This window comes from Citrus sinensis, chromosome 3, assembly GCF_022201045.2.
Source record: "Citrus sinensis cultivar Valencia sweet orange chromosome 3, DVS_A1.0, whole genome shotgun sequence".
NCBI classification, from domain to species: Eukaryota; Viridiplantae; Streptophyta; class Magnoliopsida; order Sapindales; family Rutaceae; genus Citrus; species Citrus sinensis.
In genome coordinates this window covers 40412304-40430019 of record NC_068558.1, presented here as the reverse complement: position 1 = coordinate 40430019, position 17716 = coordinate 40412304, and the positions used below count along the sequence as shown (strand labels likewise).

Genomic DNA, 17716 nt, shown 5'->3' with positions numbered 1-17716 from the left:
AATGCTAATTAGTTTCACATGTGACAGCAAACATAACTATTAAGATGATCTGTTCTGCTTGTTAATTCATTGAGTTGCCAATGGCAGAGTAGAAAACTACAAGAATATTCATTATGATTCTTGTCCCAAACAAATGGCGTGAGAAAGGAAAAGCCAAACAGCGTAATACAATGCACCATCTCCACTACAACTTAAAAATGAAATGGATTGGCTTGAAACTCGATTTATTCTTCCTTCCGAATGACCCTAAATCTTAAGTAGCCCTGGCAGAGACCATATCTATACCAGCCCTTTGTTGGCAACAACGTGCAGTGAAATCCATCGGAAACAAAAAGCAAAGAAAATCAAACTGGCATGGTATTCGGGGCCATCACAAAAAGCTCTTGCCCCTCGGTGCCGCCAATGTCACGACATACCAAATTTACATATACTGATAAAGAGCTAATGTTATGTGGCAATTTAACAATGAGAGCTGAAAAATCTAATCCTATGATGGGGATATTAGTCGGTTTCTGGGAACTAGTTTAAAACTGTCTCCCATTGTAAGTTCGGCCAAAAGACCAGTTGGGAGGAGCCACATTGATGGAGATAACAGAGCGTCCATCACTTGTTGTGACCTGGAATGAGAGAGCTTGACCATTAAGGTAAGAATTGCTCTGCCAATTTTGGCCCCAGTTGCGAGACATTGGTTGCCAGCCGGTTCTTGAGCCTTTAATGGAGACAGAAACAACATCCCCGGCACCACCAACGTTTGTTATGAGCACAAGGTTGAAGTATGAGTGTCCATTTATTGTGAATCTGATCCCACCACTCTTCCTGCAGGCAACTCTGCGGTAACAAGAAAACTTTCAGCAACACAAAAAAAAAAAGAAAAATCAATATACCCATGATAGCAATTTCAATCAAATGCATCACATGCGGCCATTATTTCATTTAAATGCATCAGATGTAGCCATTTCAGTAGGATTGCTTCTCTTTTCTGAGGTTCTGCACCTCAAGAGTCTTCAAACGTGTATTCTAAAGGTACACGTTAGGAGAACCAACATATTAAACCGCACGTTCTTGAGGTTATAGAACTAAGTGAGAGTTGGAGACTAGATTGATATGTTATTTTACCTTCTGTATTGAACAGGAACGATTCCAGCTTTGTAATGAGCTATGTGTTGGAAAATAGGCTGAGAAAGATCAAAGTGCTGCAAAGGAGGGTTACACCAGCCTCCTGCATTATTCGGAAGGGCATGGTTTGGGGGGCAGAAGTTTGTTGCTGTGACAATGATAGATCCTGGAAGACACCACCTATTGTCATTTACACATTTGATCTCAAAGCAAGCTCCACAAGTCACCCCGTTGTTGAATAGGGCAGTGCTCAATGCAGCAGTGCTTGTGCCATAACCTTGGCTGTAAAGATTTCCATAGCCACAAGCTCCTCCTGTAACACACACGCGTGCGCCCAAAAAAGAAAAGTTGAAAGGTTTTTAAGTACTATTGCTAAGAGTTTTCATGAGTATCATTTGAATGTTAGGATTCTCATCTTACCCATTGTGCCAGAAGCATCGCCACCGCCATAGAACGTAGCATGAGCACTTGACCATCCCCCGACATAGCCATGAATTGTTCTCAACATTGACAAAGAGGCCACCAGAAAGATCCCAAGAAAGTCCATTTCCTGCAGAAGTGAAGTAAGTAAAAGTCAATTAAAACTTGATTGGTTTTCAAATGGAATGAAAGAAAAATAAAGTATATTGCAGCAAAGATGAGCAATGATTAGCTTGTGCTTACAAAGGCTTAAGTTTGAATAATAATGCAACTTCGAAAGAAGAACCAATGAGAAACAGAAGGTAAGGAAGAGACATCAAATGCTATTGTATTTATAGATGTTCCTGAAGGAAGGCAGCTACTGGTGGATGGATATGTCTGATGAAGTGATGATGTTGCAAAAGTTGAGAAGGATAGAAAAACAGATTCAAAGTACTTGCAAGAACTATTTTAAGACAAATAGATGATTGGTTGACAGTAAAAGTTAGAAGGAAAGAAAGCGTGCAAAAAGATTGAGCCGACAAAATTTCTTTGAATCTTTAATCCTAAATGGATAAAGAAAAAATGTTATATGAGTCCATGTCCTTGCAACGGAAAGTCGAAAGTAAAACTACATCTCATTCATTTAAAAATAAAGTCGGTTAAAGGATATTGGACCTTGAACATTTTTTTATCAGCACTGATGAACAAAGCCATATATAAAACTTTCATCCAATGTTGGCATCAACAAATAAATACTCACTTGAGTAAGCAAGCTAAAATTTCTAGGCGCTCTGTGCCAAACTATGCACATGTAATGAGGGAAGAGCTTACAAGTATTGATTCTTTTAAAGCAATTTCTTATATCAGAAACCATCTAGCTTTATCAATACCAGAATTAGAAACCAGAAGAAAATGTATGTCTTCAAGCTAGGCTCCCTAATGCAGGCTAGTAAAGGTCTAATCAAAGTGCCAAGCATGTGGCAAACCGTCCATATAGAAAGAAGAATGATGACATACATCCCTTTTTTGCATTCTTTTTCTTTAACCACAGCTTTTTGCTGCTAAGTGTTAACACTCTTTTATATTTTCATGTTCCAGAATCATATACAGAACATGTACTCAATCTTTACAGCTTAATAGAACTAAAATAAACAATGAAAGAAGTAACACTAAAGTTGAACTTGTATATAAAACTATAGATATTATCATAAATGAATAATCGAATATTAAGTCCAAAAGGGCAACACTTCAATGATAAAACTGGATTCCGTGTCGACAAAGGTCTACTGTCTACAGCTTAATTTGCTATATTACATGCTTGAAATATTAAAAAAAGTTTCCAAATAACAGAGTGAATGGTCACCATTGGCACATTTCATCACCTATGGCAAATGGCAACTCCCTTGTGCACATACGTAGGTTTTGGATTTTAGTATTGATACCCTTTGAGAAAATTTCCAACGGTTATGACTGTATCCAGACATATGATAATTCCAATAAACTAAGCTTATACAAATCATTTTCAAGCTGAAAGTTGCTGTTTTGATGGACACTTATTGTCTTATTCAACAGGAAAGTTTTTTTTTCTTTTTTCCTTGGGTTCAGCTTCCTTTATCATAAAATGCAAAAGAAAATTTAGTAGGATAGGACAAACCGAAATTGTGAAAGCAACATGACCTGCAAAACAAGATTACAAAGGTGATGTTGGCAAAAACAGCCAGAAAAACCAAATAAACCAGCAAATAAACAACTATACAAGTATTCATTTAGTAGATGCATGTAAACAAATTTATCTATGCCCTTTAACCTAATTCATGCTACCGCCCATCTATTGGGCAGCCTGCTTTTTTGTCTAAAGAGTTGGAATTAAGTATGAAGATTCTATTCGGATATGTTTAAGTTATATTACCTGATGAAGGGGTTATTTTCAACACAAGAAGTTGAAAAAAGTTTTAATCAAGCTATTTTCATATGTTATTGTATTAGGCGAAGACAACAAACAATACAGAATTTAATAGTTCTTTCTTATCACACATCAAGTCCTAAAAATTGTGATAAGGCTGCAGTTAGTTAAACTGGTAAGACTGCCTGCGATGCTACAGAAGGTTATGGATTCCAATCACTCTTAGCTTACAAGGAGATTTGATTTTCGTTTACCGTTTTTTTGAAATGGAGTTACGTAATTTTTGAAGAACTAACTACCGAATCATGAAAATTTCAGTTGGTCATAGGCAAGGAATAAAAAATCCCAGAAAAAGAATATCAAGGTCTTGAAGAACAGTGATAACGAGAGTAAAGTCAAGCTATGTACTTTAATTAGAGAAGGGTTATGTACCAAACTGCACATGGAATCACATGGCCACTTGTTCAAGCAATAGAATAAGATGAAAAGCGAAGGCTACGGGTCCAATTGAGGTACCTTTATGCATACATTTGTCCCACATTTTATCTGAAACACACGCTTCTCATAATTTGCAGAAGATTGTCAATCTGCAAGAAAACTATTATTAGCCACATGAAGTTAGCAAGAATTCTACATGCAGGGTGCCACTTGTCAAAATCATGGAAAGCCCATTCCACTGGGTTTTTTCAGTTGAATTTTGCAGTAATATTATTATCCACTAAGAGTTGAAGCCAGCATGCAACGCATATTGCATACATTACATAGCTCTTCCAACACTTTAAAATGGGTAACCATGTGAATGTATGATGCAAAATGGGACAGCCTGAAGACATTGGCCAGCGATGATATAGATGTGCACTAAAAACCTTTGCTAATTTTCTTGAGTCTAGGCTGGCACTGGATTTGGATTGAGTTTATACCAAATCTATAATAGCATTTCGCTACTAATAAACCAATATTGATTTTGGGATGGGATTTGTTTTGATAAGGATATAAGACTTTTACGACCTGAAACATGGAATTTTCAATCTGAGGCGTCGAACATGAAGCATAAAATTCTTATACATCTTAACGTACGGCCCAGAGTGAAGAAACAGCTGAGCTTCGATATTGCGGATACATTTATTTTAAAACTATCAAGCATATTGGTGGTTCAAATAAATATACAGCATGAAATCTTAGGCACAGCGCCAATGAGGATAAAGAAACAACCTGCAAATTGCAGAACTTCGACCCATGCTGTGTTAAGAACTCATACATATGGCTGACTGCCTGACTTTACAAGTGACCAAAATTCTCGATCAAGTTATGTTTTAAACAAACAAGCAATTAGACATAAAATGGTCTTCATTACCTGTCTCTGAAAGGACAAAAAAGAGAAGATCCAAGAAGAGATCCTAAAGTACCAAGTTAAGAAAATCTACAAAATGGAAGCGCTTCACACATCCAACTATTCAATTCTATTTGCAAGTGAACAAATGTATGTATATAATCATCCAATAGACAATTGGCGTTGAACGGGTTGCCTGCTTGAAGAAGAAGATCCCATCCGGTGGAACACCTTGGTACTGAAAATGTCTTTGCTTGCTTTAAATGAGAAATGCCTTTTAAGACGGTTCTTTAAGGAAGAACCACTATCACTCCATCGTGGTCCTCTCCCCAATTTGTTCCTGATATGATCTGAGGCTTCAGTGTTACTATGATCTCCATCAGCCTCAGATATCATGATCCCTTTGCTGCGCTGCACAGATCTTAGGACCATCTGCAAGGGTTCCGAAACCGAGGAAGATTCTTCAAGTGGTCCTACGATCTTCAGGCACAGGGGGCAAGGAGGCTCATGAATCTGGGTCTTCGGTGTCAATTGCTCCAAGCATTCTGCATGAAACACATGCCTACAAGGTAACACCCCAGCAGTTGGCATGTCTCCACCTCTCATAATTCGATGAGAACTCCAGGGGGACTTTTGAGACAACAATTTACTACAAACTCCACACTTTTGACCAGCTACAGGGCCGACAGGTGACCTCAGGCTCTCTAAATCAATGTGGTCAGCTATGTCAAACCTTTCTCCATCAAATCCAAAATCATAACTGCTCGCACTGCTCCACCTAAACCCTTCTCTTCTAGAGCTAGCACCAGGGTCTGGTGATGTCTCCAACCTTTGGAGTTCAGTAAACGTTCTGTGGAACTTCTGCACAGTACTCGAATTGTTATCAAGCCAGTGAGACGGTGAGATATGATCTTCACCAGGTGTCAACCTACCAACACTACTAGTCTCAGCATCACCAAAGGTTTCACAGTCTGACACAGGATTGTGAAACACTAGCGGGTAAACAGCTTTAGACACATAAGAGCGTCGGCTTGGAAAGTTACGAGTTGGTAAAGAAAAGGGCCGTTTGCTAGTCAATTCCCAGGGACTGGACTCTGAAAATGAAGATGGGGAACCAAAACTGGGAGATGCTGCAGTCACTCCAGCCCCATATCGCCTCTGCAAATAATAGGAAAAGGGGGGAAATGGTTAGATTAAATATTTATTAATCCAAAGCCATTCAAAACCATAACGTTGAAACAGAATTCACCTCAGCGGAATGAGGAAACCATGAAGTCTGAGACCTTGATCCTGATAGTAAGAGAACAAAAAGGGTCAATATAACAAGCATGCCACTCCATAAAGACAAACATGATCAAAGGTTTTAAAATGTTAAAAGCATGAAGAAAATAAAAGCTGCTAGTTTCCGTTATAAAAGCATGTTCATATGCATACAAGGTAACAAGGCAGAGAGAAACAGATCTCTTATTCTACATCTTAAAAAGCAGTCCTTGAAACATCATGCTGTCCAGTCACTACTTATGTCATCAAAGGCTAATAACAACATAACTTCTACTTACTAATGTCATATCATTACACTTGATCATCCATTCTAAATTTCTAATATATGGTCTGTAGTTGCTGATGTCATGGTCATCAATTCTTATACAAGCCTGCATTCTTTCACATCAGCATTCGTATTCTACACTTAATTTAAACTTCTTTCCAGTGTCCTTTTTCTTCTAGGCTTCGCAGAAACAGATTCTGTCTACAGCAAGCGTAACAGATACTTAACTTTAAATTGTTGTACCAACACTAAAGCCTTAATGAGGAGGGGAGGTGAGAAACCCCAAGCCAGGGACAGTTCTCTGTGTAAGTTATAAAAATAATTATAATCATAAAAACCTAAAAAATCCAAATAAGGACAATCTCTTATTTTGCATAACCAGGCAATGGTAGTACAATTTACACAGGAACAATTTCTTCAAACTTATGGCTACATTCCTTCATTAACTCGGCAAGAATAATGCAGTGGCTTTTCACACCAATATCTTGCTCTTATTATAAGATTTTATAGACAACACCAACATCTAAACAATTTGACAGCCTAATCAAAGTAAAAGCAATTGATGGGGGAAAAAGATCAGTGGATGCTCAATGGCCAATCCATGATCGCACACATGAAACACCAAAATGCAGGAAATACATGATGAATTTTCTGAAAGTTGTTTGCACATGAAACACCAGCGGAGAATGTGAGTTTTTGGAATACTTCAAATTCTGTTGCAAGAATTCAAATCAATTATACAGTTCCTAAATGCTCTAACACATCCTTCTCAACTTAGCGAAAAAAAAAAAAAAGCTACAGACTCCCACTGTAAAACCAGCAAAAAATACTGACTGTTAAGACAAAATATATAACAAATGCAGCCTCCTTAAGTGAGTTCCATAATGGCAGAGATCTTAGAAAGAAAAGTAACTATCCAAGCCTAGGAAGACAACAACCTTTCACTGTGTACCTTCATTACAACTTGATAAGTACCATGTAGTAACAATGCCATGAGACACCTTTTTTATCATAAAACAACGTTCCCTCGCGAACCCAAAACCTCAAGGAAATTAGGCAAAAAGGCCCCGATTAGAATATGCTTAGCTTTATAAAGCAACTCAACTGATGGGTGGTCAAATTGCATACACAACAGAAAACCAAAGGTAATTATAAACTACCAATACCAGCTAATCTTTGTAAAATTCATATTAACACCCCAAGCACCATGAGATAGAGAAGGTCAAGTTGATAAAATTAAGTTGTGTAAGAAATGTCAAAAAGATGAGGACAATGACTATTGAAAGCCTAGACAGCAGAAGAGAAAGGTGCAAGGAAGAAAATTAACAAAATTACATCTTCCCAAGAACTGTAATGTGAAATTATCAAAATAAGTACCTATACCTTCAACTAAAAAACACGTGTTTATTTCATGACAAATAGATGTCTGATTACTGGTACTTATTCTCAAGCAAATAATGTAAGGTACAACAAATGTAAGAAAGACATTTGATGTTGTCAGTAGTTAACTTCATTTTAGGAACTAACTAGAACAAATCACTTAGACAGTTCATTGCATCAGTAAAAGGTCAACCTTTCAGAAAAATATATATCTGCTTAACCAATAAATATATACACTGACATAAAAACTATTATCAATAGTACATGATTCAACCTGCAAATGAAGCATCCAAGAACAAAAAAACAATTGACTTAGCATTACCTCTCATATTAGAGGCAGGAAGCTCGCCTATATTGAATTTTTGTGCCGGTGATGTCCAACGGGGTTCATGAAGATTATCAGTTGGACTACCAGAATAAGAAAGCACTCCATCAGACACGGAATGATGATGATTGGTGAAACGTTCACTGCTCACCCTGCTTCTGCTTCCTCTACTCTGGGATGATAATGACGAACCATGTAAAGGTGCTCCACGAGACCCATGTCGCAAGCCATCTGATTGCAACCTACAATCCCATATCCTGAATGGCGGTGGTGAAAAACTAGAGTTTGTCTGCCAACGTGGTTCACCGCGATCTGTGGAATTATCCCTACCACTTGCAGGTGATTTTGCTCCATGTGGCCCAGCGGCCACACAACAAAGTTGACCCGTGTTAGCTATTTTCTATATAGCAACAGTATAGGTGTTGTGCAGACTATCCAAAGAATTTCAGTGGAAGTTGAAGCTCTCCACGGCCGAAGTCAGGCACTAAGTAGGGTCTAAATGGCATTAATAGCACTGAAAGTTGTGGAAAACATATCAACAATTAATCCATGAAACATTCAAGCTACCAACTTTGCTGAGGTGTTGATTTGATAGCATAGGCAAATTAACTTCGCATCTCGCATAAAGATATATGTACAAGAGCACTTGTTCAAACTCCAACTCACTAATGCAGCCCAAAAGCTAATTACAAGATCAACCTGAAAGTCTGAATACTACACTGCCTTTATCCACTGTGCCAATTCAGCAATTAACACACCTAAAAAAATGACCAAAAGTGATAAATGAATGATTTTACAGCAAGATATAACTGATGTTTAATATTATGCAAATAATTCTAATAGATAACAAATGCATAGGAAGAAATTCTGATAGGGACCATGAAAGTTATCATGAGCTGCTAATAGGATCATAAATTAAAACCAAAAAAATTGAAAGAAATTCATGATTTAAATACCATTTGGAAATTATTCACTCTCTGACATGCCTATGGTAGTCGGTACTAGCCTACTAGGTGCTAGGTAGTAAATTATCACTCCCGTGTAAAACAATAAAATTACCCAGATAATCAGTCTCTTCGAAACATAAAATATTCATCTAAATTAAAAATAAGAAAAAATAATAATAATACTAATAATAACAGAACCCAGTAAAACTACAGTCAATCAAACAAGAAGTAGAAGGGTAAAAATCATCCATTAGAACAACTTATCACCACAAGCTAAAAAGGTTGGAAAAATAAAAAGGCAAAAGCAAAAATAGTACCTTAAAATGAAGAAAGGGCGATCAGGGTTAGCTGAAATATGCAACTTAACCCAAGGAAAAATGATAAAAAGAAAGAACCAGCAGAAAGAAGTGAGGGAAAAAACGAAACCCTAGGTTTGGAGCGTTGATGGCGGACACATGGAAAGTGAAATAATAATAATAATAATAAAAATAATAATATACATACAAAGTATAACATATGCAAAAGCAAACGCAAAGCTGGTGTTGGCGATCGGTTTGTTTGTACGTACATATTCTCTTTAGTGGAGGAAAACGAGACAAAAGTTAAAGTGAGATAATTGGACTAGACAAGACAGCAACTGAAAGTGATGGGCATTTGCTGCATTCTCTTTTTCTTTTTCTTTTTCTTTTTTTCCTTTTTTTCTAAATAAAAAAAATTTGTCATAATCTACCAGCCTGCTGATAATTTAGATTAAAAAATTTGTTGAGATCAGCTCAAAAATTTATTATTGATAATATTATAAAAAGAAATCGACAAAAACAAAATTTAGTGGAAATGGCACAGCCACAGTCTTCATCTAAAGAATTACGAGAACAAAATAAAATTACGGTATTGCAATTTCCAAAACAGTACTGTACAATGCAACTTTTAGAAGTAAACACGTGTAAAATCTACTTGCTGCTTAATGGGCCGGGCCGATATGTACCCGGTACATTTTGAAGGAATGGAACTTTTAACACCCCATTAAAATGCTTATAACACCTTTTTTAAATTTATTTCCAAAAACAGCCTCAGTTTAATTAATAAAACATAAGTCAATATATTAAATTAATCATCTTCTCATAAAATTTTACCCAAAAAAAATTCTCTTAAATTACATTCAAAATTTAAAATATCAGCTTTATCTTAAATTTTTTCTTATTAAATACTTTATATTTTTATAACTCTAAACTATTATAAGTTTTTATTTTTCAATTAAAATTTAAAACATAGATATAAATTATGAAATGGGGTGGGTGTAAAAATTTTGTTAAAAGAATAATTTATCCAAGTATTTAATTGAATTCCATTCGAAACAAGAATTACATTGATTTGTATAAGGTTATTTAAGTAATTTCAATGAAAAAAAGGGCGTTAAGAGTAATTTTTAGGGGTATCAAAAGGCCTACACATTTTGAAATGGTAATCTATGAAGCCTGTTTTGTATTATCGGGTGAGGTTTTGCGCAATGGGCCAACCTCGACTGAATCGGCATAACCATAATTTTTTCATGAAGAGATAGAATATCAAAAAGAGAAGATATCTTCATAATTGTCTCTATCATGAGTTTATTTATGACCATAATAAATTGAAGTATTTATAGTAAGTAGTTAAAGTTGCAAAGACAACTTTTTGCCATTTATGTAGTCTCCCTAAGTTGTCCAATCGATGGACTAAATAATAGATTATGCTTTAGTAATTACGTTCTTAAGTAATAGATTATACTTAAATAATCACGTTCTTACTTTGAACTCGTGATCTCATTTTATGTGTATTCAACGTCTTACCCTATAAAGTACTTCAAAATAAATTTTTAATAATATCTAATAAATTATGGATAGGTAGCATAACAACACCTTCATATATAAAAATAAATGTGGTTACCTTAACTTATAATTTTAACTTAATATATTAACTTAAAAATTTATCGATTAGAGAATTTAATTCATTAGTAAGTGAATAATAACTTAGATACTTTTCTTTTTCACTGTAGACCTATACAATTAGATTGAATGAATAGTCATTTGTTGAGGTGCCATCTACACAATTGATGAAAGTTTATACAAGGGAGCGTATAATGAGTTATAATAATCATAAAGAGTATTTTGATTGATCCTCGAGCAATTCATTAATTTGTTCAATAATTATGGGCTGTGATGAAGATTAATTGTTATTCCTTAACTATTGTGAGAGCATTTAGGTCAACATAAAAAATTCAATGATCCTTACAGGGAAAGTGAAGCAGACCATCAAGTTTCCAGAAGATTAACATTTTGCGTATAATTTTTTTGTAAAACATGTGCACAAAAGTTATACGAGTAGTCGCAAAAGACGGCAAAGTCAATAGAAGCCAAATTTCCCGTCAGAGCTGTCGGGATTTTCAGCCTTCTCATGGAATCCCATTAATGGAATGACGTTCGCATGCATCTACTCTCGTTATCCAATTATCAGTTGTCGATTTTAAATGTTATCCTCATCGTAATTAAATCTCGTCAGAAGATAATTTATTGATAATCCTCGTCCGAAATTTTAATGAAATTTTAAAACACAAGGAGGAAAAATTATATTGTTTAGTAAAACAAGGGATTTATGTCAGTCTCCAGGTGGGGAATAGTGAGGAAGGATAGAGACATCGATCGACTTCATCACATGACTCCTTCGAAAAAACTTTAGGCAGAAAGCATAATGATCTTTTGGATCTCCTTAAGTTATATACATGTAATTTATAATCCTCTCATATAAATTATAAGTAAATCCACATAATTTATTATTTATGTGAGAAGATTATAAGTTACATACATGTAACTTAATATTGACCTGATCTTTTTGTTCAGATATTCATGACCCCCTAAGTCAAGGCTCAAGCAGTTATTTCTCTTGGATTTTGGATTTTGGATTTTTTTTTTTAACCCAAATCCACCGTCATTGGATAAAATATAAAAGATATGATGGGCTAAAGCAATTCTTATGGTGTTGAATCTCTTTTTAGCAACTAAAATTTTAGGTTCTTAACTCTAAATCAACGTTATTTCTATCCTACTCCATCTGTTAGATTCAAATGCGTGCCTTTAAATTAAACAAGCAATTAAGTATATACTCTTTCTTAATTGCAGTAGATATTTGCATCACTAGGTATATACATACACGTACCTCTCAACTAATCAACTTATATAGATAAGTTTATATATAGACCGATGACAAGAATTTAACTAATATAAAAATTAAAAAAAGAAGGCTCTTTTTTGTTTTTTAATAAATGAACCTTCACTTTTCATTTCTTAATTTAAATTAAAAAACTGTAGTTGGCTGGATATTTCATCATCTTCCATTTGGCCGCAGGCTATCTGCACGATCTTCTGCTACTCCATACGGATGTCATTAGCTATTTTCAGACCGTTGGGTGAGACCCCACTTCAGGATGAGGTGCAGATATGTGCAGGTGTCCAAGTTTTCATCACACAAGCACTAAAATATTTTCTATATCAATTGGGTACATATTGCACCCTTTCCGTTTTGAGGGTATCCAAGATTTTTTCGTTCTTTTTTCCCTTTATTAATGATGATTAATTTTTTTAATATTGATTACACATTAAATTATTATATTATACATATATTTATAATTACTATTATAATAAATATTATATTAATATTTACAATTAGATATAAATAAGTGAGACTTATATTGTTACATTAAATCTATGAAATAAATGCTTAGACAAATAAACTTCCCAGATGAAGGATGTTTCTGCAACTGTTATTACAATAGACATTACACTAATATTTACAATTAAATATACATAATTGAAACTTATATTGTTACATTAAATATATAAAGTACATACTCAAATAAGTAACTCTCGCAGAATAATGATGTTTCTGCTTTACTCATATTTCGTAAAGGAAAAAGACTTGTAAATAAAATTTATACAATTATGCATAATGTTTAATTGTGAGAGTTTTAAATCCATGAATACTCGAATCCCTATCCTCATAATCTTTCTTAATTGTGAAAGTAGAAGTTCACCGCTGTACCAAAGGCCTATTAACATTAATAATGATCAATTAAAAGCTCAACAAGGAGAAAATGTGTTGTAATATTCACTCATTGAACTTATTGGAAACATAAAGGGATCGAGGCAGAAGCAGTATTGAACTTTTTTGACAGCCAAGGATAACGAACATGAAGCTTAGCTAAAGAGGAAATTAAGCAGAGAATCAAAAGGGAGTGACCTTTGATTTTACTCCAAAAACTGTATATTTGCCTTGATCTACGAGTCCCTCAGTTCCCTAGACAGAGCATTTCCGCTGACACTTTCCACTGCAACAGCACTGCTCCTTATTTTGCTCTGTCTTATTCTTTCATACAATATGCATTTGAAATGAACATCTCTTATTATATCTTCAATTTGAGTTTGAATGATTGTAAATAATTCAATATGCATGGATTATTCCATAAAGAGAACATATAATTTTTATGTAATTAATGATTATCCAATCCGAATGTTTGCATTTTACAAATGAAATATGGATTTGCAGAACTAGGACTTGTCTAATTAGTTCAAGTCCGCTAATGAAACAACAATTTATAAAAGAAACCCCATATACATACTACATGCATGCATTAATTAATAGTGAAAATTAAAACATTTATTAGCATGGTATTTTAATTAAAAAAATTTCGATTATATTACCCCAGATGAGAGAAATGGAAGAAGGAACCTTATCACTTTATTCTACTGCACCTAAGTTATAATATCCTTACAAAGCTGTCCCCCTCACCTCGACACTTGATATAGAAGATAATGCAAATATATATATATACACACATATATAATTTTTTATTTTCATTTTTTATGGGAAAAAAAATTCAATTCACTATCTCTTCTTGCCTCTTCAGTATCTCATATCAGCTATATAAATAGCTCATTAGCCTTACATCCTTTTCAGCATTTCTTCCTCGCCTTATTGCAATCTGTTTGCTTCATTAATTTTCGATCCTCTTATTCATATAAGAAGTTGAAATATAGATGGCTTCTGCTATATTGTATGAATCAACAAGATATATATCTAACTCTCAAGCAGCCAAACATGTTGGCTTAGAAAGTATTGTGCAGCCAAGGATGACTTGCCGACGCTTCAAAGATATAGATATATAGCTTCCAATTAGTTTGTATTATTAATTTTCCAGAGAAGATTTATGGGAATTAAATTATATATATAATGGAGAAGTTGGCAAGTCGTTTTTGGCTACATGGTGCTTTCTACTCCTCATGCTTGGCTTTTGGAGATAACTACTACGCTTGACACTTGACGCTTGACAATTGTACTTTACAAGCTAAGGATGCATTTTGAATTGACATTGGGCAGCTGTAAGCTATAGTATTAAAGTGTTTGGTAAATACCAACTGTTGTAGTTTGTGAGTTATGTCGATATAATTTTTTACTTTTATAATGAAAAATCTATTATATTTTTAATAATTTTATCAAAATTATTATTAAAACTATATGTTTACTACATATTATTAAATTTTATTTAATAATTACAATTTTTTTTCACAACAACTATAGTTTAAAAACTACAGCATTTCAATTCCAAACGGGACCTAAACCAGGCCAAGGGGCTTCATCAAAAGCACTTCTGCACTCTCTCTTTCCGGATAAGATGGTTTTGAATGAAACATCATTATCTGACTAATTAATCGATCTCTATATTAAGTTCTTCTAGATTTCTCTATTTCTTGCATGTATATGTACAAGAACTTTGATGGATATGTATTAAAATTGGAAAAAAGTGCTCCCTTAAAAGCAGTTTAATTTGCTATCTCATTCATCAGCATAAGCTATTGAGATATAAATTACTTATGGTAATGAAACATCATTATCTGTTGAAATTGAACAGAAGTGCTTGCGTGCCTCATCTGTTTTTTATTTTTTCAATTTTGCATCAAATGGAAAAGTCCATATGGAAAATCGCTTTTAGCAACATTGATGCACGTGAACCACCGCTTTGTTAATTATTCTCCATTCTACAATGCCCTAGAACTTGATAACTGATAAGATCATCATGTGCCAATTCAACTGGCTTTCACTACACAAGTAGTTTTGAACTTATTTATATAAACTCAATTTTCTAAAATTCTTTCCTTAATATATATTTTCGGTGACGACATTGATTATTGCTAGCTTCTGACTTTTCCCTTATTTCTTTCTTTCTTGTTTCGACAGGTAGCTAGTTTTCCCTTGGGAGGTATTCATAATAGTATATAATTAAGTATCACATATTCTTAATATGCGTCTCGAACTTCATCCTTGTACCTTCATGTTAATATGCCATTATTAAGTTTCTGATTCATGTTATTCAAAGCTATATATGTGTTTCAACAACACTTGGTTTAAAGAAATATATTCCAATATATTTAAGGGGCAACATGGAAAATGACGAAATTTTCATGATTTAAGGAAATACTTTGCATGTTCAAAAATTGTGAAAGTTGACTAGTTGTCGCATCTATCTTACCTAGGTTTTGATTGGTAAAGATTTGCTTCAATTGTGGACTACGTATGCATACAGTCAAACATGCTTGAGAAATTCTAATGGTTGCTGGATTTGCTTCAATTGTGGTCGATCTACATATGCATACAGCCATACATGCTTGACAAATTCTAATGGTTGCTTTCTTGACTGCACCTTGATCGCTGGTATGAAGTATTACAGCATTAGTTTTGCTGGTACAATAAGCATCTTATCCATCTTGATTTAGATCATATAATATTTCTCGTTAATTGAATGCAAAGACTCCTTTATATATATATATATATATATTATTTCTCGACTTTCTTCTTCTACCATATTATGTTTGAGAGGGTTTTAAAGTAACATGAATTAGAGAGGGAAAAAACATATTTTCTATTATGGTTAATTTGTCTTGATGGTCTGTACCTGTGATCATTTACAAATTAATTACAAAACCAAATGACATGTCCTTCAAATTTATACAAGGATGATCTGTTGTCCTCAATTTGAAGACAAATTCGTTTGCAAAATTAAGGCAAAAATTTTATTAGAATATTTTGAAATAAATGTTCACTACTAAAACAATAGGTTTTACAAACACCAATTTAATGTCAATATCAGTAATGCTCAAGTCAAAACACACTGACGCTAATTTTTAGTATCAGTGATTTTTCTGTCAGTAATTTGTGTCACTATAGTATCACCAAAATAGTGAGTAGTAACACTATGGTGTTAGTATTTGATAACACTATTTTTGTATTAGTAATTCGTGCCATTGTATTATTACCAAAATAATGATACTATAGTGTTAGTATTTGATGATACTATTTTTATGTCAATAATTTGTGTCACTATGGTATCACCAAACTAATGACATAAGGGCTTGTTTGATTGTTGTATTAAAGCCCCTCATTGTATTTTTTTTTTTTGAGAATAAAGTAGATCTTTCATTTAAAAGAAGCCATCAAACAAGCACAAACATCAGCTGGGAATTCATCCCGCCAGATGACAGAACCTGAGCTTTTTAAAGCTCTTTTGGCTAGAGAGTGAGCACTAGTATTACATTGTCTTGGTACATGCTGGAAATCTATCGATTGGAAGTCTTGCCTGCTGCTTTGAATTTCTGCTATCGTCCACCATATCTCTGTTTTGTTGCTGACTTTGTTGTTGGCTAAGTCAGCCACCATGCTGCAATCAGTTTCGACAATCACATTTGTGAAGCTAGCTTTGCTTGCCACCTCCATTCCCCATTGGACAGCTTTGGCTTCTGCTATCGAGACATCTCCTTGAAAATTAATGCTTTTTATAGCTGCAACTACCACTTGGCCTTGCGAGTTTCTGATCACAGCCCCTAAGCCTGCCATTTGACTCTCTGCATGCACCGCCGCATCAACATTGATTTTCAGCTTGGAACTAGGTGGTGGATTCCATCTTTGCGCCTCCTTTTCCTTTATGCTTCTTGGACTATCTTGCTCTTTAAATTGCATTGACTGATACGCGACCACAATTGCTTTGGCCTTGGCCACTGTCTCTCTTGGATCTGGCTTTTTCCCCTCAAAGAGCAATTTGTTCCTTGCTTGCCAGGTCGCCCACCAGATAGATGCAACATAATCAATCTCAGACTTGGCCCCCTTCTTCATTAGACTGTGCATAGTACTCAGCATATCATCCCTCCTTATTGACTGTACTGCAGCCTCCATATTAGTGCATCTCCATATTTTCCTAGCCAATTTGCATTCCATAAGAGCATGGAATACGTCTTCTCTTCCCTCTTTGCAGATTGTACATATTGGTTCCTGCAGTATTTTCCTCCTCCAAAGGTTTTCGCCTGTTGGAAGGAAATTTTTGGCTGCTTTCCATACAAAAATTTTAATTTTTCCTGGCAAGTTCAGTTTCCATAGGTTCTACCACTCCTGAGAAGCTCCTACAGAACTTGTTGGTGGTTCGGGAAACTTAATCTTGAGCGCTAATTGATAACCACTTTTTACTGAGTACAAGCCTTTCCTATCATAGTGCCAGATTATCTCATCTTCTTGGGAGGTTCTCGGTAAAAGAATACTCTTAATAATGTCAGCATCCATCCTTGCAAAGCTTTGGTTGATCATACTTTCGTTCCACTGCTGATTTGGGAGGATGAGTTCTGAAACTTTAGCTCCTGTAGGCAGAGAGGGTTCAACAATTGGCTTAAAAGTTGTTGGCCTAGGTATCCAGTTG

At 34.7% G+C, this 17716-nt stretch overlaps 2 protein-coding genes across 5 annotated transcripts; both read right to left on the bottom strand.

Annotated features, from left to right (window-relative positions):
- Positions 1-83: 83 nt before the first annotated feature.
- On the bottom strand, positions 84-3956 carry LOC102608333 (expansin-A15-like). 4 transcript variants are annotated; one of them, XM_006479004.4, is made up of 4 exons: positions 3938-3956; positions 1537-1666; positions 1117-1429; positions 84-828 (listed from the first exon to the last, which is right to left on the bottom strand). In XM_006479004.4, the coding sequence occupies exons 2-4, from the start codon at positions 1661-1663 to the stop codon at positions 525-527; spliced, it is 744 nt and encodes a 247-aa protein (XP_006479067.2). In that variant the 5' UTR covers positions 1664-1666; positions 3938-3956; the 3' UTR covers positions 84-524. The 4 variants fall into 4 exon arrangements, with proteins under 4 accessions (XP_006479067.2, XP_052294934.1, XP_015386146.2 ...); XM_052438974.1 differs by lacking the exon at positions 3938-3956 and adding an exon at positions 2279-3328; XM_015530660.3 differs by lacking the exon at positions 3938-3956 and adding an exon at positions 2194-2247.
- Positions 3957-4621: 665 nt separating this feature from the next.
- Positions 4622-17202, bottom strand: LOC102629579 (uncharacterized). The gene is made up of 4 exons (XM_052436080.1): positions 16483-17202; positions 8000-8402; positions 6001-6041; positions 4622-5909 (listed from the first exon to the last, which is right to left on the bottom strand). Exons 1-4 carry the CDS (start codon positions 17200-17202, stop codon positions 4914-4916), a joined length of 2160 nt encoding a protein of 719 aa, XP_052292040.1. The 3' UTR covers positions 4622-4913.
- Between the last annotated feature and the right edge of the window lie 514 nt (positions 17203-17716).